The sequence below is a fragment of the Rhinatrema bivittatum genome, chromosome 10 (genome assembly GCF_901001135.1).
Source record: "Rhinatrema bivittatum chromosome 10, aRhiBiv1.1, whole genome shotgun sequence".
In the NCBI taxonomy this organism is placed as follows: Eukaryota; Metazoa; Chordata; class Amphibia; order Gymnophiona; family Rhinatrematidae; genus Rhinatrema; species Rhinatrema bivittatum.
The window spans coordinates 66,439,947-66,467,625 of NC_042624.1; the positions used below are offsets into that span (position 1 = coordinate 66,439,947).

At 42.5% G+C, this 27,679-nt stretch overlaps 1 protein-coding gene across 1 annotated transcript in view; it reads right to left on the reverse strand.

The window, feature by feature from the left end:
* Positions 1–27,679, reverse strand: part of TOR3A (torsin family 3 member A) — a 37,929-nt gene that overhangs the window by 7,418 nt on the left and 2,832 nt on the right. Inside the window, exons 2-4 of the mRNA XM_029618165.1 lie at positions 21,912–22,025; positions 14,015–14,280; positions 13,292–13,464 (exon numbers count right to left, since the gene is read on the reverse strand). Of these exons, the coding sequence (XP_029474025.1) occupies positions 13,292–13,464; positions 14,015–14,280; positions 21,912–22,025 (553 nt within the window). The remainder of the gene's footprint in view (positions 1–13,291; positions 13,465–14,014; positions 14,281–21,911; positions 22,026–27,679) is intronic.

The following is a 27,679-nucleotide window of genomic DNA, read 5'->3' on the forward strand; positions in this document are numbered from 1 at the left end:
CGTGAAGAAACATTCAAATGAACAGCCAAGGCCTCACACAATCTCAGACAGTGGGCCCTCAAGGAATCTGGTAATTCATATTTGTCACACAAATCCTCAAAGGATTGAAAACCATTTTCATCCTAAAGTTGCATAATCATACACAGGCCCATATTTCTCTACAATATCCCGAAACACATGTATTCCCATAAATTGATGCAATGGGTAATAGCTCTCCACTAGAAACCTTGAGGAAGTTCAAGACCTAAGACCAGAGCTTGAGAAATGGGGTGACATTTGCTAGTCCGACATCTCACTGGAGAAGCAGGAGGGAGAAAGGGCAACATAGCTAAAGAGCTACCTTCTAATTGCATGTACTCCAATGTTACCCCATGGGGTGCCTCTGTGGCCTGCCCACGCCTTGAGACACACCAATCTAGCCGCCCAGTAATAAACTTTTAGATTCGGTAGGGTCATACCACCCTGTCTCTTGGGCATGCATAACTGGGCAAAACCAATTCGTACCTGTTTATGCTGCCAAATAAACTTCAGCATACAACTATGTATGTCATCAAACACTTTCAATGGAATAGAGCAGGGGACATGTTGAAGCAAATATAAAAGCTTGGGCAATACATTCATCTTAAGTAAGTTAATCCTCCCAGCTCAAGAAACAGAGGTCCGCCCAGTCCAATACATTTTTCTTGATTGTGCCAATAAGACCTGCATAATTCTGAGTGTAATGCCCAGACTAGTCTTTAGGTATGTAGACACCTAAATATTTGAATCCTTCTGTCGCCCTCTGAAAGGTGCGCAAACAGTCCGGAAGACAAACTATCCCGCCCTAGGAAGACCTCAGATTTATCCCAATTTACCTGGTAGACAGCAAGATCCCTGTAGTGCTGTATAAGCTCTAACAATGCTGGGGCAGAGGTCCTCAGTGAGGTTAAATAAATCAGGATGTCGTCAGCATAAAGAGATATTTTGTGCTCTATACACCCTGTCCTGACCCCCTGAATATTCAGACTTATGCGAATAGCCGCGGCCAAAGACTCTAAAGCCAAATCAATAAGCAAGGGCGATAAGGGACAGCCCACCGACTTCCATGCATTATGGGGAAAAAGGAAGAAAGAGAACCATTAATTAAAAGCCGGGCTCTAGGATTAGCATGTATCCAGTCAAGAAACCGAATGGGCAAACCAACATGACAAAGGACCGCAAATAAAAATGGCCAAGATATCTGATCAAAGGCCTTTTCCGCGTCTAAAGACAGAATGACCCCCGAGACACCCTGTTTCTTAGCCAAATGGATATTAAACAATTGTCTAATATTAAAGGTAGAAACTCACCCTTTTACAAAGCCAGTTTGATCTCTATGCACCAAGGAAGGAAGGACTGATTCAAGACGGAGCTATAAAACTTTAGCTAAGATCGTCAAATCAGAATTAAGAAGTGAGATAGGCCTATAAGAACCACATTCCATGGGGTCTCGCCCAGGTTTAACTGTAAGGGAGATTGTGGCATCCTTTAAGGTACCTAAACTAGCTGCTGGATTTCCATCAAAATTATATAAAAGGTATTAGGAAGGGAACCACCTCCGATAAGTATTTAAAAAAAAAGTCAATAGCATAGCCATCCGGTCCTGGACACTTACCACCAGGCAACAACTTAATCATGTTCTGTATCTCAAGAGTAGTGATCGGGGCCACCAATAATTCCCCCTGAGCAACAGACACTTTAGGAAGCCTGAGAGTATCCAAGAATTGAGAAATATCATCAAGGGAAACAGACGTGGAATCAGTATATTGTCGAGAGAAATAATGCAAAAAAGCCTTTTCAATTCTTTTAGGGTTAGTCAGGTCCTCACCTCGGTCACCTTTCATTCGCAAAATAGGAGATCTCCCAACTTACTTCCGTACCACCTGTGCCAAAAAGGCACTTGCTTTGTTCCCGTGCTTATAGAATTTAAGTTTAACCAACTTAAGTGTGCATTCAACCTTACCGATCTCAAGGGACTGTAGTTCCTTCTGACAAGCCTCTAACTTTTTATAAGTACAAGATAGACAGTCATGCTTATGTTGATTTTCCAGCCATTTAATCTTTTCCGTCAATGCATGAACCTTAACCAAGTACTCCTGCTCAAGAAAGCTTGCAAAGCTGATCAACTTTCCCCTAAATCATGCCTTAAACATTTCCCACCTAAGAACTGGGGAATAATCTTCAACCGGGTTGAAAATATTAAACTCGGATATTGCTTCTTTCAATAAAGTGGGGAACTGGGCATGCCCCAACAGAGTCATGTCCAACCTCCACAGAGCGACCCAAGGTTGCACTTCCCAGAGAGACAGAGTAAGTTCCACTGGCAAGTGATCAGATAATGTGCTGACTATCACTCCCATGAATTTTAGACCCAGAGAAGAGCAGAGAAAATAATCTAATCTACTATACATGTTGTGCCTAGGAGAATAAGAGGTATAATCCCGAGCCGTTGGATATAAAAATCTACATCTATCAGTTAAAACAAGCATGTCTATGAGCTCCCTAGTAGCTGGTATCCCAGGAAGTCCAGCAATAGGCTGTGACGATGTGTCCAAAATCGTCTCTGGACATACATTCCGATCTCTTCCAATATACAACTGGGTGACTCCAAAAACTGCAAGGGCATCCATCAATCCCTGACAGAACACCGCTTGATCGCAGTTGGGACCATAAGCAGTCGCCAGAGTGAAGGAATGATGAAAAAGCTCACAGTCCAGAAGCACATAACATCCATCTGAATTCTTTATGCTGACGACGCACTATGAGAGGTAAATTTTTGTCTGCAAGAATTGTAAGACGAGTAATAAACCGCCCCCACCCAACCCTGCTTCAATTTCTCATGTTCCGCATTCATCAAGTGCGTTTCCTGGTGCATGAGAATCTGAGCCCCTGCCTCCGCACAAATTTCAGAATACGCTTCCACTTGACAGGAGAGGAAATTCCCTGAACATTCAGGGAACTACACTTAATTAAATTCACCAGGGCTTGGGCAAATTATGAGGAACAAGATATCGATGCCAAGTATAACAAAAAGAAAAATGTAAGGGCAGATGAGGAGAAAAATTGAATCTAGTATGGCAGGGCCAGCCAAACAAATAAACCATCCCAACCATATTAGAAACAGTAGAAAAATCTGTCATCAATAAAGTAATACAAGTGAGAAACGTGAAATCCTGCAGCTTACCCGTAAAACACACCCAAACCCCCCCTTCCACTACCCCTCGCCACCCCAATATCCAATTCAACCTTAAACCAAAAAGATCCCACCCCCTTCCTTACCCTAAACCCAACCTGATAATCAAACAGGAACATCCCCCCCCCCCCCCCCCCACACACACACACACACAACTAGCCAGCACTCATGCCAGTGAAATGACCATCTTGACTAAAGGAGACCAGCCATAAACCCATAAAATCCCAATGACCCACAAAAAACAATACTCCCCCTCTCCCATGCCAAACTACTAAACCCTGGCAGGAGGAAACCAGCCAAAGCCCTTTCAACCCCCAACAAAAACCACCCAACTACCCTGACACCTCCATAGCACCCTCCCTGCGCATCAGCCAAAATAAGCCACATTTTAACAGGAAAGAAAAATGTAAAATATACACAAATACAAGGAAGAGAGTAAAGCAAGATCAAACACAGCAAAGGAAAAAATAAGCACATTATCAAAAACCGCCCCCAGTATTGGTTTAATGACAAAGAAAATATATCAACCAAAGTGAATGATCTTATTGAGTCACAAAAATTATGGGGAGAATGACAATTATCCATCAGAGAGAACATTGTACATCCCAACCAGGGCACTGAGAAAAGTTGCAAAGTCAAAATTAAAGAACTTAGAAATAACTGAAAATTAAGTCCATCAACTGAGGGGTGCAGACCAATGCATATGTAGAAAAGTGTTCACAAAAATTGAAAGCACTGCCACCAAAAATCAGTGATAGCAGCAGAGCAGGAACAAGTCCAAAAGAAAATAAAATGTTAAAGCAAAGGTATTGGGAGAGGGGAGGGCTGGGGGGTGAAGCTGGAACTTTTGATCAACACTGCATGAAAACCCCATTGACATTAGCTCCTATAAAATGTGAAAAAGGAGATCGCCGCCATTATGTTGGAAAAAGGAAAGTCCCTCCTATCAAGTGGAGGCATTAGAATTATTGTCTTTTATCCACTTCTCGGCATCTTAGACCGTGTTCATGACCACTGATTTGCCCGGGGCAAAGATCTTTAATTTCGCCGGGTACAGCAAGGCATACCGCAGATTCAATTTCTGTGGGTCTTTTTTGACCCCTGCAAAAGCCTGCCATTTATGTTGAAATTCCATAGAGAAATCTGGGAAAAACAAACAATCTTGCTGCCCTGAAAGCTAAATCTTTTAAGTCTTGAGCAGCAGCAGCAAGGATTCTGCGTTTATCCGTGTAGTTATGGAGCTTTATGATGACCGCCCGCGGGTGATTTCCGTTTGCAGGCTCAGAGACCAAAGCACGATGCGCCCGGTCCAACTTAATGGTACCTCCACTAGCCTGGAGGTGCAGAAAGGTCAGCACCATGTTGAAAAGAAGGCTACCGCATAGGAGCCCTCTACATGCTCCAGAATGCTCAGCATGCGAATATTACATCAGCGTGACCGATTTTCTAAATTGTCAACTTTTTCAAGGATAGCCTTGTAATTGCAGTCCATTTTGTCGACTTTGGTGCTCACTGATGACACCATCATCTCAATATCTGCCATCTTGGCCTCCAGCTCCTCAATTTGTGCCGCATTTTCCTGGCCTAATTTGACTAAATCGGCCACCTTTTCCACAATAATACCCAGATGGGAGTCCAACTTATGAGTGATTTTCTCTGAAAATTGCTCCATAAGGTCTCTGAGAAAAGCTTCATGCTCTGATTGCATTGTCAGTGAAAACTCAGCATCACTCTCTGAGGCCGAATCCTCCGCCTCTGAATGCCAACCTTGCCACAGCTTTGGGACAGTTTTAGAGTGATTGGTACCTTTTTCAGCCCACAACTCTGGAATAGACTGCTTGCATGGCTCCTTAGCTGAAGACATTTCGGCATAAAAAGAAATAATTGTGGCAGCGATCTTAATAAATATAAGCACCAAAACAGGAGCTAAGTTGACACGCTGCCTTTTTTTTCTCAGTGCATGACCAGAAGTCAATGTTATATTTTTAAGACATATCAAGCTTGTTTTTCTCATATATGGGATGCCTGACTACTTACCATCTCCACACTTGTAAAAAGACAAAGAGTGCTAATATTATATAATAATAATTTGATTACTTACATCTCAAATCTCTGTCCATCTCCACTATCCACTTCACCACCTCTATAAAGCCCAGGCCACTCTTATTTTTGAAGTTTGCCATCTTTTCCTGGCTGACTACTGCAGAGGTAGTCTTGTTTGGTCTTCCGACTCCTCTCTCAGCCTTCTCCGGATTCTTCAGAATTCCACAGCATATTTTTTTTTGGCACCCCCACTATTCTGTGTTACTCCACTTCTCCTCTCACTCCAGTGGCTCTCTTGCATTTTAAGCTTTATGTCTTCACTTCAGATGTATCCATGGTCTTGCACATTAATAATCTTCTCTTGTTTGAGGCTATGCCCTGCTTCACTATTATTGCTTGGAGTCACATATTAACAGGCCTGCCTTCTTCTACACACTTTTTCATTGGCATAAGCTCCCTTTTGATGTCCAATAGTTCCATTAAAAACTCAAAAGCCATTTCTCCAAAACAGGCCTATCCTAGTACAAAATTCCTCGGCTTTCAGTATCATTTACAATGTACCGTATTTGTCTTAATTTTGTCAGGTACTCTGGATAGGAGGCCATATAAAAATTGAAAGTAAAATACTGTACCTTCAGATTCCCAAAAGGAACAGTGTGTCATTACTAAAGATGGCATAGTCTGAATTTATAAAAGCTACTGAACAAACTGAGATCAGCAACAGGACAGTTCTTCCCATTACACCCTTGTTGTCATTGTTGTCTGAGGTTCTTATCTGTGTATCACTATACAGGTGCTCACAAGTTACCCCTAAATTCTAAACCACTTTTTATACCACCATTAATCACTGCCTCTCTTACAGCAGCTAGATTAATTTTTTAACATAGAGGAGGCTTTCGGCTCATTCTGCCCAGTCAGATAAGAGGCTGCTAAAATAAAAAGCACGTTCTCTTGCATTTTGTATTCTGTTTTCTGTCTTTTTCTTTTTTGACAGGTATGTATTTGCCTCCAACATTGTTTGTATAGTACGAAAAAGTTAATAAAATTGTTAATTAAAAAACAAAAAATTAAGTTCTCAACTTGAAGGTAATGTAATTGATTATCGGCAAGCAAAGAATTTGTTCGCCTTCTCACCTTGATCTCCAGTCTAGTCTCCCATCCCCCTCCCTCCCCGGCCATCTCTTGATAACACTTAGTCAAAGTAAATGCCCAGAGTGCAGACAGAAATCAAAAAGGTCAGGAAAGTTGGCACAGATCCTACGAGAAGCAAGGTTCAAGTCAACTTGCTGAACTTCAGCAAAAGGGCTCAGAGAGACAGGTGCCCAGGCACTGTAAACTTCTGATTGCTTAAAAAGGGAAGGCAACTAGGCCCTTGAGGCACTTGCTCCAGTCATGGATGAGCACTGGGGAAGGGGAGATGCTAATGTAGGAAGACACTGGGTGAAAAACTTAGTATCCACACTCATTAACACAAACCTAAAAAGATGCTAAAAAAAAGTGTAGAAAAGTGGACAGAGTAGTTTGAGAGTGTTTGGTGGAGACCTCTTTGAAGTGCTTGAAAAAGTGGTCTATAAATCAAATAAATAAAAATGATTAAACTGGCTGCTAGTCTTAAAGTACAGAATAGTGGGTATAAGCCTGAAAAAGAGAGAGGCGAGGAGCTAAAGATGGTAAAGGATAGAAACATTAAAATATGTAGCAGGCTTCAATATAAAGTACTAGAAGATGACACTGCTGCTAGAATGAGAAGTTCCAGGACAAACCGCAGAGAGGGAAGCAGAAAAGGAATGAGAAAAAACACTTTATCAAGAGGATGGAGGTTACAGGAGCCAAACTAGTTACAATTAAAATCTGCGTTCTATACAAACACATTGTCTTTGGGTTTCTATATTATGGTGTTCCTCGCAGCCCAGCCATCCCATGCTTACCAACTACACTGCATATTCACATTGGGCCAGATTTTATAACATGCGCGCGGGCTTAGATTTGTGCGCACAACCCGTCGCGCACAAATCTACGCCCGATTTTATAACATGCGCACGCAGCTGCGCACATGTTATAAAATCCGGGGTCAGCGCGCGCAAGGGGGTGCACCTTGCGTGCGCCGAGCCCTAGGGAAGCCCCGATGTCTTTCCCCGTTCTCTCCAAGGCCGCTCAGAAATTGAAGCGGCCTCGGAGGAAACTTTCCTTCTGCCTCCCACCCACTTTTGTTGCAGTATTTACGCCTGCCTGAGGCAGGCATAACTTGCATGCACCGGCCAGCTGCTAGCGCGCGAACCTCTGGCACGGCCACTATGCCGGAGGCCTCGGTCCTGCTCCGGACCACCCCCGGACCAGCGCCCCGCCCATGACTCCGCCCTTTTTTCAAAGCCCCGGGACATACGCGCGTCCCGGGGCTTGCGTGCGCCAAAGCTCGGCGAGCGCAGGGGCAAGGTTTTGGGGTTACGCTCGTAACCCTTTGAAAATCTACCCCATTGTATCATAGAAAATGACAGCAGCTAAAGACCCAAATGTTCTATCCAGTCTGCTCAGCAAATGTTTAGCGTTGTAACTGCCACCCTGTTACAGTTATAACTGCCGCGCCATACAGGATACACCCATGCTGCCTCCTTTTTCTTTAGTGGATAGCACCTTTGATCCAGTTGCCTTGGCTTGGATGCAGCAGGCTTGGTCTATCAGTGCCTGCAGCCCTTGGCACTGGCTGTTGCCTCTATGCTTAACATGAACTGAGTCTGGAAAAGTCCATTTTATGCTTTATTAATTAATAGGGATCATCTCTTAACACAATGATTCTAAAGATGCAAACAGGGTTTTACTGTGGGTTTTTATAATGTAAAGAGCATCTATTAAAAATCTGAGGAATTAAGCATTTACAAAATTCACAACAGAAACCATAGGAGAAATGTTAGGTCATGAATCGGACGTGATCTGATTTGATGTTTGGTCCTGTGATATCCAAGCTGATCCTATGGGACGTGCACTGTTAGTCTTCAGTCATCCCAAGTTGAAGTCAGAGTTGGGCTGATGGCAATCATAGATAAAACAACTGAATTCACAGAGGGTTTTGGAGGCAAGTTTCCTTGAATATGTTCTAGTCTGCACAGAATACAAGTTATTACAAGCTAAAGCAGAATGTCTTATGGCTAGTGAGGTCTGCAGGGGTTATGGGCATTAAATACTACAGTGACTGGAGAAGTGTGACCTACTGGTTAGAAAACTAGACTCATGTCAAGAGATCTCTCCTATTAGCTCTGTGTAACCAGAGCAAGTCAATCACTATGTGGGAACGAGTGGCGATTCCCATAGGCCTGGAGGCAGAAATTCAGTCTGACTCCAGCCTTTCTTAAAACATAATCTTATTCACAGCTTCAGTCGTATACACAACAGTAGACTGCCTTTACCTTCAGACAGTGGTCTGTCTCTACTCACGGTTTATACTGCTTCGACTCAGCTCAGTGTTGGGACAGTGTACGTTACAGGAGCTGCCCTCTTCCTGGAGACCTGGGCCTGGTCTGCTTATCCCCACCTGGATCCCAGCTTATTCCCCAATCTCTGGTTACGCCCTCTGAGCCCCACCTGCCCCGCAGGATCCACCCATTAAGCATCCTCTCCTTAAGGAATTTAAGGTGGACCAGGCTAGACCTGCACAGGCACATAGGGGAACACTAGGGCAGTGCCTCACATGCCCCTCCCCTCAGCTTGAACCTGTCAGGCCAAGTGTCCCTACTCCCGCCTGGATCCCCATCCACGAGAGAGTCCAAAACTTCCCAGTCCCATTCCTCTGGCTTCCCACCAGCTATGCTTGGGAACAGGGACCTCATGACATGCTCACCTCCATCTCTTAGGGTTACTCTCGACAGAGTCACGACCACCATGTAGTGCGCTGTTCACACAGTGCACATCCCCAGTCCTTTAAATCCTATGCTGGCTCCAGGTTCGAATTCCACCCCAATGGAGCTTCATGGACCAACTAGGGAACCAACAGTGCTGGTTCCTCTATAACCAGCTGCACCCACTTCCTGGCATCTGGTATCTCTGATGTAGAGCCCCCTCGACTCCTCCGCAATTTCCTCATCTGCAAACTCTGTAGTGCCTCACTCTGGGCTCTCCATAGTTTCTACTTCTGTACACTCTGGCCACTCGCTCACATTGGTTGCTGGCTTCTCCACAGCCTCGCTCACTGGGGTCTCTGCAGTGCCACCCTCTGGGCTCTTCATGGCATCTCTCTCTCTCGGCTTCTCACAGGAGTTGTCTCTGGACTCCCAGTAGTGTTTGGGCACTCTCAGGATCTTCCTTGGGACCTCCTGTAGCACTGACTTCCATCTTTCCAATACTGCCCCCCCTCCTGGGCAGTCTGTCACCCTCCCTAGGGCTCACTGTGACCCCTCTCTCAGGGCTCTTCATGTGAGCAGGCTCTGGCCTCCTGGTAGTGTTTGGGCACCCTATAGATTCTTCCTCAGGACCACCTGTAGTGCCAAACTCAGACTGTTGCCATGACTTGGTCAGCTCACCAAACCCATCGGCCAGCCACTCATCTAGTTCCTCCATGAACTGTTGGTACTCCTTTGTCCAGCCAGTCAAGGCAATCACACTTTTGCCTGGCCTGGATTCTTAGTAGTGAGTTCCCTGGCTCGATTATCATGGCTGACCTCTCCAGCTGCCAAACCTTGAGCCTCAGGGTCCTCCCTCTGACCCAGCTCCTGGGATTAGGAAACTCCCAGCACACAAAAATCCATACTGTGTTTCCTTCCAGCCCTCTGGCTGCTTTTGCTTTGCTGGTTGCTGCAATAAGCCGACTGCTCCACTCCACGTTTTCCTGTGGCTGCAGACCTTCTCTGCAGAGTGGCTTGCTCGCTGGAAGAGGGCCCCACCCTGTTTCCATTCACCGCACTCTCAGCCCACTCTGGCAGCTTTTCCAGGGCCCCACCCTCTTCAGCAAAACCCTACTGCACACCAAAGTTCCTTCCTCTTTTCAAGGCAAACCCCCCCCCCCCCTACATAACCAGCAATAACTAAATCACTTTTAATCCCCTTCTACCTCCAGCCGGGCTTCTCCCGTTAACCAGTGCAAACCTGTCACTTCCTGGCTGTCCCTGCCACCAGGCCCACTCACAGTTTCTTCTCTATCTGAAACTTTTAAACTTTGAGTTGGTTTTTTTTCTTCAGTGCAGCTTCTGAGCCACACCCAAGCTACTGTGCACCCCTGTCCTTTATTTTAGAGCCACAGGCCCCCCTGTGTTCTGTACTCTCTTTAGAACAACAGGTGCACTTCACAACTCTTTCTTTCTTCCAAACAGACACTTTCTTGGAGGCTGGGATTTTTTTTCTGTGCATAGCTTTAGAAAAAAATCCCATGCATGACATCATATGTGGGATGAGCCCTGGAGGCAGAAATTGTCTATCTCCAGCCTTTCTTTAAACATAATCTTTATTCACAGTTTCAATCATATACACAGCAGACTATCTTTACCTTTAGCCAGTGTGCTCTCTCTACTCAGTTTGTACTACTTTATCTCAGCTTAGTTGTTTGGGCAGTATTTCGTTACAGGGTTATGTTACAGGAGCTGCCTTCTGCTCAGAAACCTAGGCCTGGTCTGCTTATCCCCACCTGGATCCTGGCTTATTCCCCAGTCTCTGGTTACGCCCTCTGAGCCCCACCTGCCCTGCAGGATCCTGCCCATAGAGCATACTCTCCTTAAGGAATTTTAAGGTGGACGAGGTGTCTAGCCTGGTCTTGCACAGGTACATAGGGGAACAATAGGGCACTGCCTCACACCTCACTGTAACCAACTCCAATGGAATAAGATTATTCATTCCCCCTTTTTTCTTTGGAAGTGTTCAAGCAAAAATGTATCAGGCCTTCTACCCTGGCAACTGACCCCCTTTGCTTTTGAAGTATTAGCACTGTAAAATTATACTGAGATTCTATTCAGCTGAATGGTGCTTCTATACAATTAAAAGTGAATTTTAAAAGCCGGATGTAAACTAAAATCAGGTGATGCGCGTATCCACACGATTTTATAAGCCACCCATATATGTGCACAAGCACTGATGCATGAATATTTCGCATCAGGGGGAAAAAAAGGGGCAGAACGTGGGCAGGGCCAAGTGATAAGAGCGCATGTAGCTGTGCACATCCAGACATAGTGCAGCATACTTTTACTTCTGTTATAGATGAGGTATCAGTCAAAATAAACATTTCTAGCCACGTATGAAATGTTTGAGGTGGTCTGGGTTAACTGAGGGGAATGCAAGCTAAAGAAGCAAGGGAAGCTTTGAGGACCTAGCTACAGACTGAGCAAACTGGCGGCCAAACTGGTCATGACTTGGACATGCACCTGTTATAAAGGGCCAGATTTTCAAAGGGATACGTGCGCACCCCCCCGAAAACCTGGCCGAAGTACCCCCTGCGCGCGCCGAGCCTATGTTGAGTAGGCTTGGCGGCACGCACAAGGCCCGAGACGCGTGGGCGTGGTTCCGGCCCAGGGGCGTGGCCGAGGCCTCTGAAACGGCTCCATGGCCTGGGAATTGTGTGCTGGTGGCCGGCCGGGCAGGCGTAACTTGTACAACAAAGGTAGGGGAGGTTTAGATAGGGCCGGGGGGGGGGGGGGTGTAGAAGAAAGTTCCCTCCCAGGCCGCTCCGATTTCGGAGCGGCCTGGGAGGGAACGGAGGCAGGCTGCGTGGCTCGGCACGTGCAGGCTGCTGATTTTGGGCAGCCGTGCATGTGCCGACCCCGGATTTTAATGGCTACGTGCGTATCCATTAAAATCCCGCGTACTCTTGTTTGCGCGAGCGCAGATTTATTAAATCTACCCCAAAATTCCCTCACTTGCGCGTCTCAAAGCCGAGGTTGCTCTGATGTACGTGCACACGCACAGGTGCACGTATAATGTACAATTTTCAGCACGTCTGACCACATGCCCATGTACACATGTATATGGGCACCCACACATCCCTTTGTTATAAACAAATCTTAAAGATCACTTCATATTCTGTGAGGAGGGAGGACAAGGAAGTCCTCCCAATGTTACAGTTTTAGGTGCTTTTAAAGAATTGCTATCACCCTCGTTTCATCTACACAAAAGCATAAGAGTCAAAAAGTGAGAACGTCCAAGTCAGAGGGAGTCTGCCATCTGTTGTTTACAGTCTCTTGTTTTTAAGGGGAGGACATGGACAGCATTGAATACTAGGGGCCTCTCCATACACACATCCTTATTAATGCTCCTGAGAAAGCTCCAGCCCAACTGCTCAGAGAAAGATTGCGAAGGCGAGGAAGCTATCAGATTCTAAACTTGAGTTTCAATGATATCTCCAACGGTGTAAGGTGAATTTTCATTAGCACAAAATGCTTTTTTTCTTTTTGCTAATTTCAAAACTGAGTTAGGAATAAATTTATATATTTATGCTACAGAAATATTTATGTGATAGACAGCTTTCAATAGAGCAAACTAAGGTAGAATTAGCCTAAGCCCTACTCTTCCTCTCCCCCTGTCCAGTTAACTACATAATACTGAGGTCAATGAAATTAGAACAGTGGACAATACTGAAAATGAAAATATTTGTTGGGAAGAGAATCAGTCTGCCTTCTAAAATACGATGAAATCCAGACACAGTGAAGGGGGTACTAGGCTAGGGTGACACAGTAGAATTATTGCACTGATAATTTTATTTGGAAATGCTAGAGAAAGAATCTAGCACATGTTCTTAGGAAGAGTCAAAAAGGTTTATGTTACTCTAAAAAGTAGCTGAAATCCTTCCATTTCCAGTTTATTTAATGAGCATGATGCACGCTGTTCATTAAGTTGCTAGTCCTGGAGTCACCTCTCATGATTGTGATGGTCCACTGAAAGTGCCAAGCCAATAGGGACACCTAGAACTGCTATGGACTCCCCCGCAGGGGTGCAGATTGACAATCTGAGCAACAGGCCCCAAACTATGTGCCTTTGCTGAATGATTAAAGAAAATCAGATGCACATCTCTCAGCCCTGTCCCCTTCCAGGATTTCTCAGCAACATCCCACCTCCATCGAACATTACCTGAGAAAAAGAAAGATGGATCTCCGGTAATCTTCGCCTGCACCATCGTAATGATCCACGTAGGGCTTGAGGGTATCCACCAAGTCCAGATGGAGCTTTTCGGCCTCATCGAAAATGAAGAGTGGTTGTTTACAGTGGCTGGCAGTTTCGCTCAGTTGCTTCTTCAGTTGTAACTGCTCCCAAAGAGAAAAATGAACATAAACTACCCAGCAGCCTGGCTGTATTTGAAATCAGAGTGTGGTAGCTCAGGCATTTATCCCTCTGTTACCAACCCTCTAATCATTGGGGTAAACAGGGCATTTTTCAATGTTGTCTACTTTTGTACTTTGGTTATAAGTTTTTTTTCCTTTTCTTTCTTTTCCAGTTTTACTGCTTTCAGAATTTAAATAGCCAAAAGCATTATTCAGTCTATTCTTTATAAAAGCCTGCATTAACCCTTGAAAATACATAGCCCAGTCCAATATAAATCATTATGCTACACAGTACAACCTATTATACTCAAAATGCATCTTCTCTTTTGTAAAGTTTATAAATGTATTTCCAAATCATCAGATAGGGGAGGCCCTAGCTGTTATGAAAGGATTTTAACAAAATTTTTCTTTCCACCTAGAAAAGGGAAAGTTGCAATAAATAATAATTCTGAACCACAGCGAATGCCTGTCTTGAATTAAAATCAGTTTGAAAACTTTCTGAGCTTTCCAGACTGCCTGCCTGTTAACTCACCTTGTAGTGATCCACATAGCTTGAATGGGGGAAATGAAGCTGTGAGATGAAGATCCGCACACACTCACTCTTCATCCCATCTCGGTACAAGTTCTCAGCCATTAGGCGGGCTACGAAGTTCTTGCCAGTGCCGGACCAGCCATGGAATGAAAGCGTCAGAGCTTTCTCGGGTTGCTGAGTCTGCAAGAAACTCTGCACAGCTCTCAGAACCACTTCATGGGCCAAATGCTGCCCATGTAACTTCCTGCTCAGGTCCTGCTTTAGCCCTAAGGAAGAGAAGGATGGGAGCCTTCGTCACTGTAGATCCCAGAGTTTCAAGTCAGGTTCTCACTTGTGGTATTAAAAAGGAAGAACCCCCCCCCCCCCCCACCTTAGTATATTAAATAAAAACAAGACCGCAGTCTTTACAGCAAAAAAATAAAAGGGAATACAAAATTTAAAGGGAGAGTAAGGAAGATGATAGCAGAAATCAACAAGCTACACGTCCTCACCCTCACTTTCAAAATGTTTTCCAAGCAAAATAAAACACTGGGTTCGTGCATGCTACCAGTCAGGCATGGTTTCTATCTATTTACAACTTAGGAACGCACCTGAACGTGATCTGTGGCCCCTGCCTGAGGACTGTCACTGCAATGGCTGGGCTAATTACATTGGGAGGGGAAAAAATCCAGAGAGTTGCACATGAAGGCTTATGGTACTATTGCCCTCCAAAGGTGGTTCAGGTGTCTTCTGAAAGAGTAAATGCCATAGATTTGCTGAGAAATAGTGGGGTTAACTGAGGGGAATGCAAGCTTCTTTAGCTTGCATTCCCCTCAGTTAACCCAGACCACCTCAAACATTTCATACGTGGCTAGAAATGTTTATTTTGACTGATACCTCATCTATAACAGAAGTAAAAGTATGCTGCACTATGTCTGGATGTGCACAACTACATGCGCTCTTATCACTTGGCCCTGCCCACGTTCTGCCCCTTTTTTTCCCCCTGATGCGAAATATTCATGCATCAGTGCTTGTGCACATATATGGGTGGCTTATAAAATCGTGTGGATATGCGCATCACCTGATTTTAGTTTACATCCGGCTTTTAAAATTCACTTTTAATTGTATAGAAGCACCATTCAGCTGAATAGAATCTCAGTATAATTTTACAGTGTTAATACTTCAAAAGCAAAGGGGGTCAGTTGCCAGGGTAGAAGGCCTGATACATTTTTGCTTGAACACTTCCAAAGAAAAAAGGGGGAATGAATAATCTTATTCCACTAGCGTTGGTTACAGTGAGGTGTGAGGCAGTGCCCTATTGTTCCCCTATGTACCTATGTACTAATTCTAGGGTAGCTAATCAATAAAAGAAAAAAAGAAAGGTGTTTGCAGTGACTTACAGCTACTGCTCTAAAAATGGCAATTGCACTCATGTTAGTGTGGCGAGTAATGTCACATGAGCATGAAAGAAGACAGAAGTTGGCCCATGTCACAGAGAGAAAGCTCAGGGCTGGGGAATCTCCTCCTAGGACTTGGCACAAGAAAAGAGGAATAGTCTGCATGGGGCCAGTGGTTCATCTCCCCAAGACCCTGGAAAGAGAAGGATAGCAAGTAGTAAGCCAAAATTTACAACAACAAAAAATAGTAGGTCCATCCAAATGGTTCAGTAGTAGTGCAGTGTCCTGCCATGAGAAGACCTTGGTTGAATTTCTGGACCAGGTCTTCTACTCCCTGGGCTCGCTGTAGCTTGGGATGCTGCGGAACTCTATCTTGGGGACCCTATTGCCAGTTGGGTTTTCAGGGAATTAATATGCATATACTGCATCTCCAATGAATGCAGATTTATTTCATGCACATTCATTATGGATATCCTGAAAAACTGTACCAACTGTGAGGGCCCAGGACAAGTCTGGGAAGCTCTGCTTCATAGCACCTGGGGCAAAGGTATGTTCAGGACATCACTTAATGGCGACACCTAACAGCCAAACTCAGGATCCATATTATTGCGTTCCAGGAGTAGCTATGGTCTGTGGCTCTTGTCTATGGAATGTCTGGTCTAAGTAAGTTGGGAGGGGATATAAAAATAAGGCAAAATACCCATAGTAGTTGTAAATAAAGACAACAGCTCTCTAGCTCAGTAGAAGCTAGTTTCAATTGACCTGGAAGCCCAAAGGAGGAGGGGAAGGAAACTGCTGGTCAAAATATTAAAAACTCCTTCCACAATTTATTGCTGGTTTCTGCTTGTTAGAAAACAAGCACTCCAAGCCTGTCTTAAACAGGCATAAAGGTTCATTCTAAAGAGAAGCTCTAAACTTCAGGAAAACTTACAGGATCATTCATCAATTTGCAATAAGCCATTATCACGCACGATAACGCCATAACGCACACCATAAACAGCATATCGCAAATTGTGTATGCAAATTTAACATTAACATAAAAGTAGGCGGAGTGTGGGTGGGATAAATGTAAAATAGGGCTGGTCAGCGCTTCCTGCGATCCCTTTCGCACATTATCGCAGATAATAACTTCACCTTTTTTCTTGGTGTTACGGGCTAAAAAGTCATTATTGTACCCAGTATTGCACCGTGCGGTATTATCGCGGTGCATATTGAGCACAAAAAAAACTCCAAACATAACAAACACACCTACTGCACCTTCCTGGACCAATAAAAATGCTTGTTTTTAGCAGGTCAACTCTACTAAAGCCATTTTGTTTGTGTCAAGTGTACTTGTGGAGGCATACATGATGCCTTGCCAGGCTCGCTGCAGACAAGAACACGTGGATGAAGAACAAGGGTTCATGGTATGAGGGTGAAAGGGTAGACTCAGGAGTAATCTAAGGAACTGTTTCTTTACAGAGAGGGTAGTGGATGCATGAAACAGCCTGGTGGTGGAGACAGGGACAGTATCTGAATTCAAGAAGGCATGGAATAATCACAAAGGATCGCTGAGGGAGTGATAGGGATCAAAAAGCTAAGTAATGGGCAGAATGGATAGGCCATAATGGGTTTTTTTCTGCCATAATTTAACTCTCTGCTATCGCTTTGTGATCCCTAAGTGTTCCTTTTACCTCTTGATTATCTAATGAACCAACTGATTCCCTCGCAGGCTTTATACCGGAACATTTGAAGAGAAAAGCCTGCGAGGGAATCAGTTGGACCATTAGATGATTAAGGGGTAAAAGGATCACTTGAGGATGACAAGGCCATAGCAGAAAGACTAAATGAATTCTTTGCTTCAGTTTTCACCAAGGAAGATATAAGAGATACCCAAACCAGAAATGATATTCAAAGGTGATGATTCAGAGGAAATGAAACAAATCTCATCATACCTGGAAGATGTCATAGGGCAAAACTGACAAATTAGAGTAGCAAATCACCTGCACCAGATGGTATACATCCCAGCATGCTGAAAGAACTGAAAAATGAAATTGTGTACCTGCTATTGGTAATTTATAAACTATTATTTATTCATTTCAATTATTTATAACACGCTGATCCTAACTAGACATTCTAAGCGAGTTACAATAATCATATGAACAAAAGAATTAAAATAGTCTATGATACCTGACTGAAGGTTTGTTAATGTAATGCCAATTTTTAAAAAGGGATGCAAGGGTGATCCAGGAAACTACAGACCAGTGAATCTGAAGTCTGTGCCAGGTAAAATGGTAGAAACTACCATAAAGAACAAAATTACGGAACATATAGATAGGCATAATTTAATGGGATAAAGCAAACATGGATTTAGCCAAGGAAAGTCTTGCCTCACCAATCTATTACATTTTTTGAGGGTGTAAATAAACATGTGAATAAAGTTGAGCCAGTTGATATAATGAGAGACTTCTTAGGATTGGGAACTGGTTAAAAGATAGAAAACAGAGAATAGGACTAAATGGTAAATGGTGCATAGTAGAGTGCCCCTCAGACTGTTCTGGCACCACTGCTTTTTAATATATTTATAAAAGACCTGGAAATGGAAACAGTGAGTGAGGTGATTTGCCGATGACATAAAATTATTCAAATTTGTTAAATCACTAGAAGATTGTGAGAAATTGCAAGAGGACCCTGCATAACTGGGAAACTGGGCATGCAAATTAAATTTAAATGGGGACAAATGTGAAGTAATGCACTTAGGGAAGAGTAACGCAAATTATAGCTACACAATGCAAGGTTCCATATTCGGAGTACCATTCAGGAAAAGGATCTAGGCATCATCATTGATAATATGTTGAAATCTTCTGCTCACTGTGCAGCAAGAGCCAAGAAAGTGAATAGAATGCTAAGAATTATTAGGAAAGAATCGGAGAATAAAACAGAATATCATAATGCCTCTGTATCACTCCATGATGCCACCTCTTCTTGAGTACTGTGTGCCATTCTAGTCACTACATCTCAAAATATATAGCAAAATTAGAAAAGTTGAAGAAAAAAGCAACCAAAAATATAAAGGGGATGGAACGATTCCTCCATGAGGAAAGACTAAAGAGGTTAGGACTCTTCAATTTGGAGAAAAGACAACTGAGGGAGATAGGATAGAGGTCTATAAAATAATGAGTGGCGTAGAACAAGAAAATGTGAATCAGTTGTTTATTCTTTCAAAAAGTACAAAGACTAGGGGACATACAATGAAGTTACTAAATTGTACATTTAAAACTAATAAGAGAAAATATTTTTTTACTCAACTCATAATTAAGCTCTGGATTTCATTGCCAGAGGATGTGGTGAAAGCTGTTAGTGTAGCTGTGTTGAAAAAAGATTTGGACAACTTCCTGAGGAAAAGTCCATAAATCATTTTTATTAAGGTAGAGTTGCAGAAATCCACTGCTTATCTTAGCTTAGAATCTATTGACCTTTTGGGATCCTGCTAGGTATGTGTGACCTGGATTGGCAACTGATAGAAACAGGATACTGGGCTTGATGGACTTTTGGTCTGACCCAGTATGGCAAATTTTATGTTCTTATGTCATGTCTCTACTGTACACAGAGGTGATTTTGCAAACCGATTGCCTAAAGTCACAGCATGCCAAACATAACACTGGTAAACAAATTTCTGGGAACATTTTGTTTCCTTCAGAACCTTCGATGAAACAAGTAGATTTTAACAAGCTGAACACAAATATGCATTTATTATGCCTGTATCACTTACCAATTGCCAGAAAAGTGCAATATACATTAAGCATTGTTACGTGTCTGTAGCGGCATAAGCTATAATGGCAATGTTGGCACCAGAAAACAAAACTAAAAATGTTTTGCCGCAGATTTTCGTTTGTAATCACTGTCTGACGCTTCGGATGAGAGTCCAACAATAGTCACCCAGCATGGAGGGGTTCCACTTGCCTTGATACCATTTCTCCATTTTGACAATGTCTTGATGAAACCTTTCACCATGTTCATCACTCACAGCACCAAGGTTGTCTGGGAAGAAGTCCAAGTGGGAATGAAGAAAATGTATCTTCAATGACATGTTGCACTTCATCAATTTGTATGCCTGAAGCAGATTTTCAACTTGTTCGACATAGTCTTCTGCCTAGAAAGTTACAAACGACATTCTTGAAGGCTGTCCATGCAACATGTTCTGTACCTTGCAGAAGCCCATCAAAGTGGCTGTCCTTCATCACAACTCAGATTTGTGGGCCAATGAAAACACCTTCTTTTATCTTGGCATCACTTATGTGTGGAAACATTTGCCGCAAATAATCAAAGGCTTTACTTTGCTTGTTCATTGCCTTAACAAAGTTTTTCATCAGCCCAAGTTTGATGTGCAAAGGTGGAAGATATCTCTTACTTGGATGCACCAATGGGTCGTGCACAACATTCCTCTGCCCTGGAACCAACTTCTTGCGGAGAGGCCAGACTTTTCTGATGTAATGTGAATCTCTTGCTCGACTGTCCCACTCACAAAGGAAGCAATAATACTTGGTGTAACCAAGCTGCAGACCCAGTAGAATTGCAACTAACTTGAGATCACCACACAAATTCCAGATGTACCTCGAGTACTCAATGTGGTTCAGCAGTAGCTGCATGTTCTCATACATTTCTTTCATATGAACAGCATGTCCAACAGGTATTGATGGGTAAATATTGCCATTGTGCAGCAAAACAGCCTTCAAACTTAAGATTGATGTATCAATAAACAGTTGCCATTCTGTTGGGTCGTGGTCACATCCGAGAGCACAAAACAATCCATTGATGTCACAGCAAAAAGTCAGATTGTCTACTTGATTGAAATATTTTGTCAAATCTTCATGACAGCTGAGAAATACTGAAATTTTCATATCAGATGACAAAAGATTCCATCCTTGCAGCCTTGACCCAAGCAGCTCCTCCTGACTCTTCGATAAAGCCAAATCTCTGACCAGATCGTTCAGCTCTGACTGAGATATTAAATGAGGATTGCTCAAGGATTGCTTGCTCATCCTTGTCATCAAATGTCCATACCTCTGGCGGTTTTGGAACAGGAAGACTGTTGTCAAGCAGCACTGGTCTCATTGCCGATGCAAGGTTAGGGTACCCAATGAACTTCCTGCTCTTTGAGTATCCTGACACATTCGTCATGCAGAAGTAACAGTCAGTTATATGATTTATCTGTTCCTTCCATATCATTGGGATGGCAAACGGCATGGATGGTCACACACCTTTCAGCCAAGCTCACAGACTACTGGCACAAGATGCGCAATATATATGAGGAGCCCATGCTCTGTCCTGGTCACCAATTTTTCACCCGAAGTATAACTTGTATGCCTACTTAATGAGCGCAGTCATACTTCTTTTCTGTGCTTTCAGAGTAAACTCACCACAGATGTAACAAAATGTATCACGGCTATTAAACATTGGTGTAACATTTCATAAAGTATATGAAATTAAATCCACAAGCTTTAAACTCAACAGTTTTAGTGATACAATTTGCTCATCCACACAGATGTTGCATAGGAAACTACTCAATGCTGCTGTTTATATAAAGCTGCATCGTCATGGAAACAAGTTGGAATCTTGCAGCCGAGCTGGGGCTTGCCCAAGCAAGTTCTGGCATGATCAGGCAGAGTTTCTTGGTGTATTTTTTTTAAAAGTTAGTCTCTGTTACATGTTACGTTGCTTATGGCTGTCAAAAATACGACATGAATTTTAAAAATCATAAAAACTACTGTCCAGCAAGAAAATATATGTACGTGAGATTGTTTTAAAATTTCACAATTACTGTAACACAAAATTGGCCGTTTCTCAAAAACCTTATGTGATGTACAAATTTCAAAGTAATATCTGTGATCAGCATCAAAAAATATATTTGGAACACCAAAAAGCCTGAAGGAAACAAAAACTTTGTTTACTAGTGATAATCAACAATGTCCATGTAAGAACATTGATCTTCTATCAGTAAACCTTTAAACATGGAAAATTCATACCAATCTAAAAAACATACAAGATATGGTACTTGAGTTTTGGAAGACTTTTATTCATATGTGAATATCTTCATCCTTATTCTTTTGACATAAGCCTTACAATCTATAATAGTAGTGAGGTAATCCTGGGCATACATTTTCTGACCACCAGATATCCAAACCATGTTGTAATGGCAAATGAGTCACTCCATTTCATAATACTCAGTTTGATTATACTATTTCCCATTTATAGAGTGCCAACAGTGCACAAGGTGCTCTCTAGTGTAGTAATATACAGAAGTAAAACAGCCTCTGTTCAAGCAGGTTAGAAGGTAACTTTGTTGTCATCCAGTTACGGCTGGGTAAACTAGGGCACATGCAGATAAAGTTACTTTTCCAAAACCAAAGTGTGAGGCAAGAGCCTAGAAAGGACTAGACAGACACTATGACTGGCTGGCTGTATCCTCAAGTACCATTCCCACGATTCTACCCCTTCTAGATCGCAATGCCTTCCTCAAATAGCTAGAAAGTGCTGATTACCTGTAATATTATTGGATATCCTACAGTCCCCCATTTCACAACACGTTCTGATGCTGCAGTACCAGTTGGCCAGAATCTCCAAATACTCTTGTCCAACTAAGGGTAGGCTCCAACCTAAAAAAGAGGAATACATGATATAAAATCCTCAAGAAATCCCTCCCTGGTTCCCACTTTTGCTTCAGATTATCAAGCCATTTCCCCTCTCTTCTTCTCTAAAATCCTCAGCCATACAATCTATGGCAGTGGTTTTCAAATCAGATTTTGGAACCCTCTTTTCCAGTCTGGTTTTCAGGATATACCTAATGAAAATATATATAAAAGAGATATTTGCATACATAGATTAAAAAAAAAACAAACAAACAGGCTGATGAATGCAAATATATCTTGTGCACATTCATCATGGATAGCTTGAAAAAAAGACTGGCTAGGATGCTGTTGAGGACTGGTTTGACAACTAGCATACGGTCAGATCCTTAATTTTCTTCTGCCTACCAATGCAATGCATCATTTTCAACTGGGTTTCCAACCAACTCATTCTGCTAAATCTGTTCTCCTTCAATTGATCAATCATCTTCACATGGCTGCAGTTTCCTGCTCTTCTGGTTCTACAGGATTGTTTGATAGTATTCAACATTGTTTTTATGTTTATTGAAGAAGTTTTATGCTGCTCTATAACAGTAGCTCTAACTGGCAAAAAAAATTAAAATATTCAAAATGAAATAATAAAACAAACTAAAAACAGATAAAACACAAAGCTGGACCAAGTATCAATGACCCATCACACCTCCTTATAACTCAAATAAAAGGAGATTGTTCTAGTTTAAAAGCTGCTCTAAGGGGAAAGCAGACAGTCACTCAGCAGTGCATGGTTTGGAAAGAGGTATCTTCAAAGGATAGTTAAATCACAAGCAGATTGTGATAAATTGCAGGAAGACCTTGTGAGGCTGGAAAATTGGGCATCAAAATGGCAGATGAAATTCAATGTGGACAAGTGCAAGGTGATGCATATAGGGAAAAATAACCCATGCTATAGGTACACAATGTTAGGTTCCATATTAGGTGCTACTACCCAAGAAACAGATCTAGGCGTCATAGTGGATAACACATTGAAATCGTCGGTTCAGTGTGTTGCGGCAGTCAAAAAAGCAAACAGAATGTTGGGAATTATTAGAAAGGGAATGGTGAATAAAACGGAAAATGTCATAATGCCTCTGTATCGCTCCATGGTGAGACTGCACCTTGAATACTGTGTACAATTCTGGTTGCCACATCTCAAAAAAGATATAATTGCAATGGAGAAGGTACAGAGAAGGGCGACCAAAATGATAAAGGGAATGGAACAGCTCCCCTATGAGGAAAGATTAAAGAGGTTAGGACTTTTCAGCTTGGAGAAGAGACGGCTGGGGGATATGATAGAGGTGTTTAAAATCATGAGAGATCTAGAACGAGTAGATGTGAATCGGTTTTTTACTCTTTCGGATAACAGAAAGACTAGGGGGCACTCCATGAAGTTAGCTTGTGGCACATTTAAAACTAATCGGCGAAAGTTCTTTTTCACTCAACGCACAATTAAACTCTGGAATTTGTTGCCAGAAGATGTGGTTAGTGCAGTTAGTATAGCTGTGTTTAAAAAAGGATTGGATATGTTCTTGAAGGAAAAGTCCATTACCTGCTATTAATTAAGTTGACTTAGAAAATAACAACCACTATTACTAGCAACGGAATAGACTTAGTTTTTGGGTACTTGCCAGGTTCTTATGGCCTGGATTGGCCACTGTTGGAAACAGGATGCTGGGCTTCATGGACCCTTGGTCTGACCCAGCATGGCATGTTCTTATGTTCTTAATCACCAAAAGCCAGTTTGAACAAGAAAGTCTTCAGCATTTTCTTGTAGGAATTTATACAGAAGAAGTATTTCGCTACTATAATCATATATCAGTGTTTCTTCTTCCGTTTCTATATCAGGACAATTCTAGTGTATAAATAACAGTGAAAACTCCACTAACAGCAAGATTAAAGTCTACTGCTACTTATTTTGACTGTGTTTTAGAGGTCCAGTATGGACCCCATTTTCTGTCACATAGGTTAGATTTGTGTTTTAGTAAGAAAGTACATTTTTCAAGATTTGCAATGTTCTGTATTTTCCTGTGCCAATGATCTATCCTGGGGACATATTTCTATAAGGCAGCTATTGTAAAACAAGCCACATGTACTAGTTGAGCCAGCAACTTACTCTCCTCTTTGGTAAGGGATGTTTCCCAATAGACAGCTCCAGCCCAAAGGATTTCTGTTTATGCAGGAATTTTTGAACTTTGGCTTGGAGCTCTTTCCAAAAAGTATGAACATGTCTACAGGACCACCACATGTGTATGAAAGTATCCTCTTGGCCACAACCCTTCCAGCATATGCAGGAGGATGCAGGAGAACATTTGGCATAAAAACTTGGGTATGCAGAAATTTATATAATAATTCCACCCTTCTGCTACAAATGGAGATTTTTGACACCCTGGTCCAAATCAGCTACCACTGTTTCCATTCAAGTTCAAGACCCAAATCAGCATTCCATTTGGCTCCCTTGCCCCAAAGGGCCCTATACAGTTAGGTAATTACTTTTCATACCAGACCATCGTCCATGAGCACCATCTCTAAAGGCAATGGTGATCCTCCAGCCCACCCCATCCTTTCCAACTTGATCAGTGCCTCCCTCAGATAAGTATATAGCAGCTGGGTGGATGAATCTATGGCATAGTCTTCTTGAAGGTGTTCAAATGATAGCCACCCCGTTTCATCCCACATTTGACTCAAGTGTCGCAATTCCATATCCCACCAGTCTTGCATTTCTGGACTAAAGGTATGAATAGATAGCTATGGATTATTATATATTAAAGATACTGGTGACAACTTGGCATGTGGAAGGTTTAAATATTGACATATTTCCCCTCCAGACTTTGAGTGTGTGCAATCAATAGGCTCGAGCTAGTTATTTTCCAGACCACCTGTGAGGCTGTAGAGAGGAAGAGCAAGTTGTCTAACTCTATGCTCTCTTCAGTCCCTCTTTCCAGTGGCAGCCTTGCTACATGCAGGTCACACTTCAGCCAGTCCTTGTCGAAGCTGAGTCTAGCAGCCCAGTAGTATCCCTGTAACCATGGTAGGGCCATGCTTACTCTTTCTTAGAGCGATACAGGGTCTTCAGTTTAATTTATCCCTTCTGTATAAATTTAGTCATACAAATTTCCAATGAGGTAAACAACTCCCTATTTAAGAAGTAGGTATTATAATCTGGGAAGGATATTCATCTTGAATACACTCTGCCTCCCCATAACATCAAATCATTCCAGTCCTTAAGATCGGTTTGTATCTTATTCAGTATAGGTACATAATTTAATTTATACATATATAACCGCTAATTTTCTAGGGAGAAATACACCCAGATATTGAAACCCATCCTGTGCCATCTGGAAGGGCATTTGGACCCTCAGCACAGGATGTGTAGCTTAGAATTTAGAATTCCACAACCTCTAAGAAACTGCTAATGAAAAATATATGGACCACAGAATAGTTATGGAAACCTTTATCTTATGTTGCCCCAGCAAAAATCAAGTGGGGGAATGCAGAGATGATTCAGTGAGGATAGGTCCACCCATGCAATGCAGACTTTGTAAATTTATGGATTTCTGACAGTTTGTTTTGCTGTATATCTTTTTAATATTTTTGTGTAATGTATATGTTGTGACTTTTCCTTCTGTAATTTCTGTATTTAAGGATTTTTCTGCACTAACTGTAAATAATAAGCAAATATACAAACAGAAATAAAGATCATAAGAACATAAGAAACTGCCATGCTGGGTCAGACCAAGGGTCCATCAAGCCCAGCATCCTGTTTCCAACAGAAGCCAAACCAGGCCACAAGAACCTGGCAATTACCCAAACACCAAGAAGATCCCATGCTACTGATGCAATTAATAGCAGCGGCTATTCCCTAAGTAAACTTGATTAATAGCAGTTAATGGACTTCTCCTCCAAGAACTTATCCAAACCTTTTTTAAACCCAGCTACACTAACTGCACTAACCTCTTCCTCTGGCAACAAATTCCAGAGCTTAATTGTGCGTTGAGTGAAAAAGAATTTTCTCTGATTAGTCTTAAATGTGCTACTTGCTAACTTCATGGAGTGCCCCCCTAGCCCTTCTATTATCCGAAAGTGTAAATAACCGATTCACATCTACTCATTCAAGACCTCTCATGATTTTAAAGACCTCTATCATATCCCCCCTCAGCAGTCTTTCTCCAAGCTGAACAGCCCTAACCTCTTCAGCCTTTCCTCATAGGGGAGCTGTTCCATTCCCCTTATCATTTTGGTTGCCCTTCTCTGTACCTTCTTCATCGCAATTATATCTTTTTTGAGATGCGGTGACCAGAACTGTATACAGTATTCAAGGTGCGTTCTCACCATGGAGTGATACAGAGGCATTATGACATTTTACGTTTTATTAACCATTCCCTTCCTAATAATTCCTAATATTCTATTTGCTTTTTTGACTGCTGCAGCACACTGAGCCGACGATTTCAATCTTTTTGTTGGGTGGTAGCCCCTAATATGGAACCTAACATCATGTAATTACAGTAAGGGCTTCGGACGATTGAAAATATCGTCTGAAATCGCGGGGCTCCCCCGAAACGATAGGATATTGATCGTGGGGGTTCTCTTATCGTTTTGGGGGAGGGCGGGAAAAACGGCACACCTAATCCCACCCCGACCCTTTAAAACTAATCCCTTTGCTTCCCCCACCCTCCCGACCTCCCCCCAAAAACATTTTACAGGTACCTGGTGGTCTAGTGGCATAAAACCAGCAGGTAAATACTTAAGCGTACAAGCACACACTGGGGTCCCCTACCACGTAACTTTACTTCTATGGATGGTGTGCAAGTCCTAAAACAAAAGAAAACTAGGCTAGTCAGCGGGGGTTTAAGGGTGGGGCTAACAGGGTAAAAGGGAGGCTAATTAACTAGGGGGTGAGGAAATCCTAGCCTTTACCTGAGCAAACTGGGGAAACTGGGAATTGCATCAGGGCACATCTCCTAAAATCCCCTCACTTTCACAGTAGAGGGGGCATTTGTGTACACCTGCGAGCCTCCACATAAAAGTGTGCACACATGTACACGCATAACAGCCTATTTTATGCCATGCATGTATAACATGGCTGCATCCTTTGGCGCGAGCCAGCATACGTGAGCCCGTGTGGCTGTTTCAAAGTTACCATCCCTGCTATGACCTGAGGAAAATAGTGTTAGTTCCCAGAAGCTAGTCAACGGGTGCATTAAATTAATACAATAAGATGGATCACTTTTTCTAATCTCTTTTGTTTACTGATTTTTATTTCTATACATTCAAGTGGACTAACACAGTAACCAGCCTACTTTATCCAGGAAATTATACAAAATTACCTTTGGTCAGAGATTTTTTTTTTTTTTTTTAAGGTACTATCGAATAAGGTACATTATTGTTTTCACTGTAGACTTTCTAATTAAAAGGTTAGTCTTGCACAGAGAATGTGAGGATTATGATAGGAGATCTGAGGGAGCAGAACAGGTAGCTGGACATAGAAACGTTATTGCAATTTCTACTTCCTAAGCTCATTAGCTACCAATCACATAGGAGGGCAAGAACTGGAAACTACAAAACAGGAACGGGACCTAGGAGTAAGCCTCTCCAATGGCCTGAAGACCTCCAGTCAATATGATGATGAAGTAGGAAAAGCTCAGGCATAT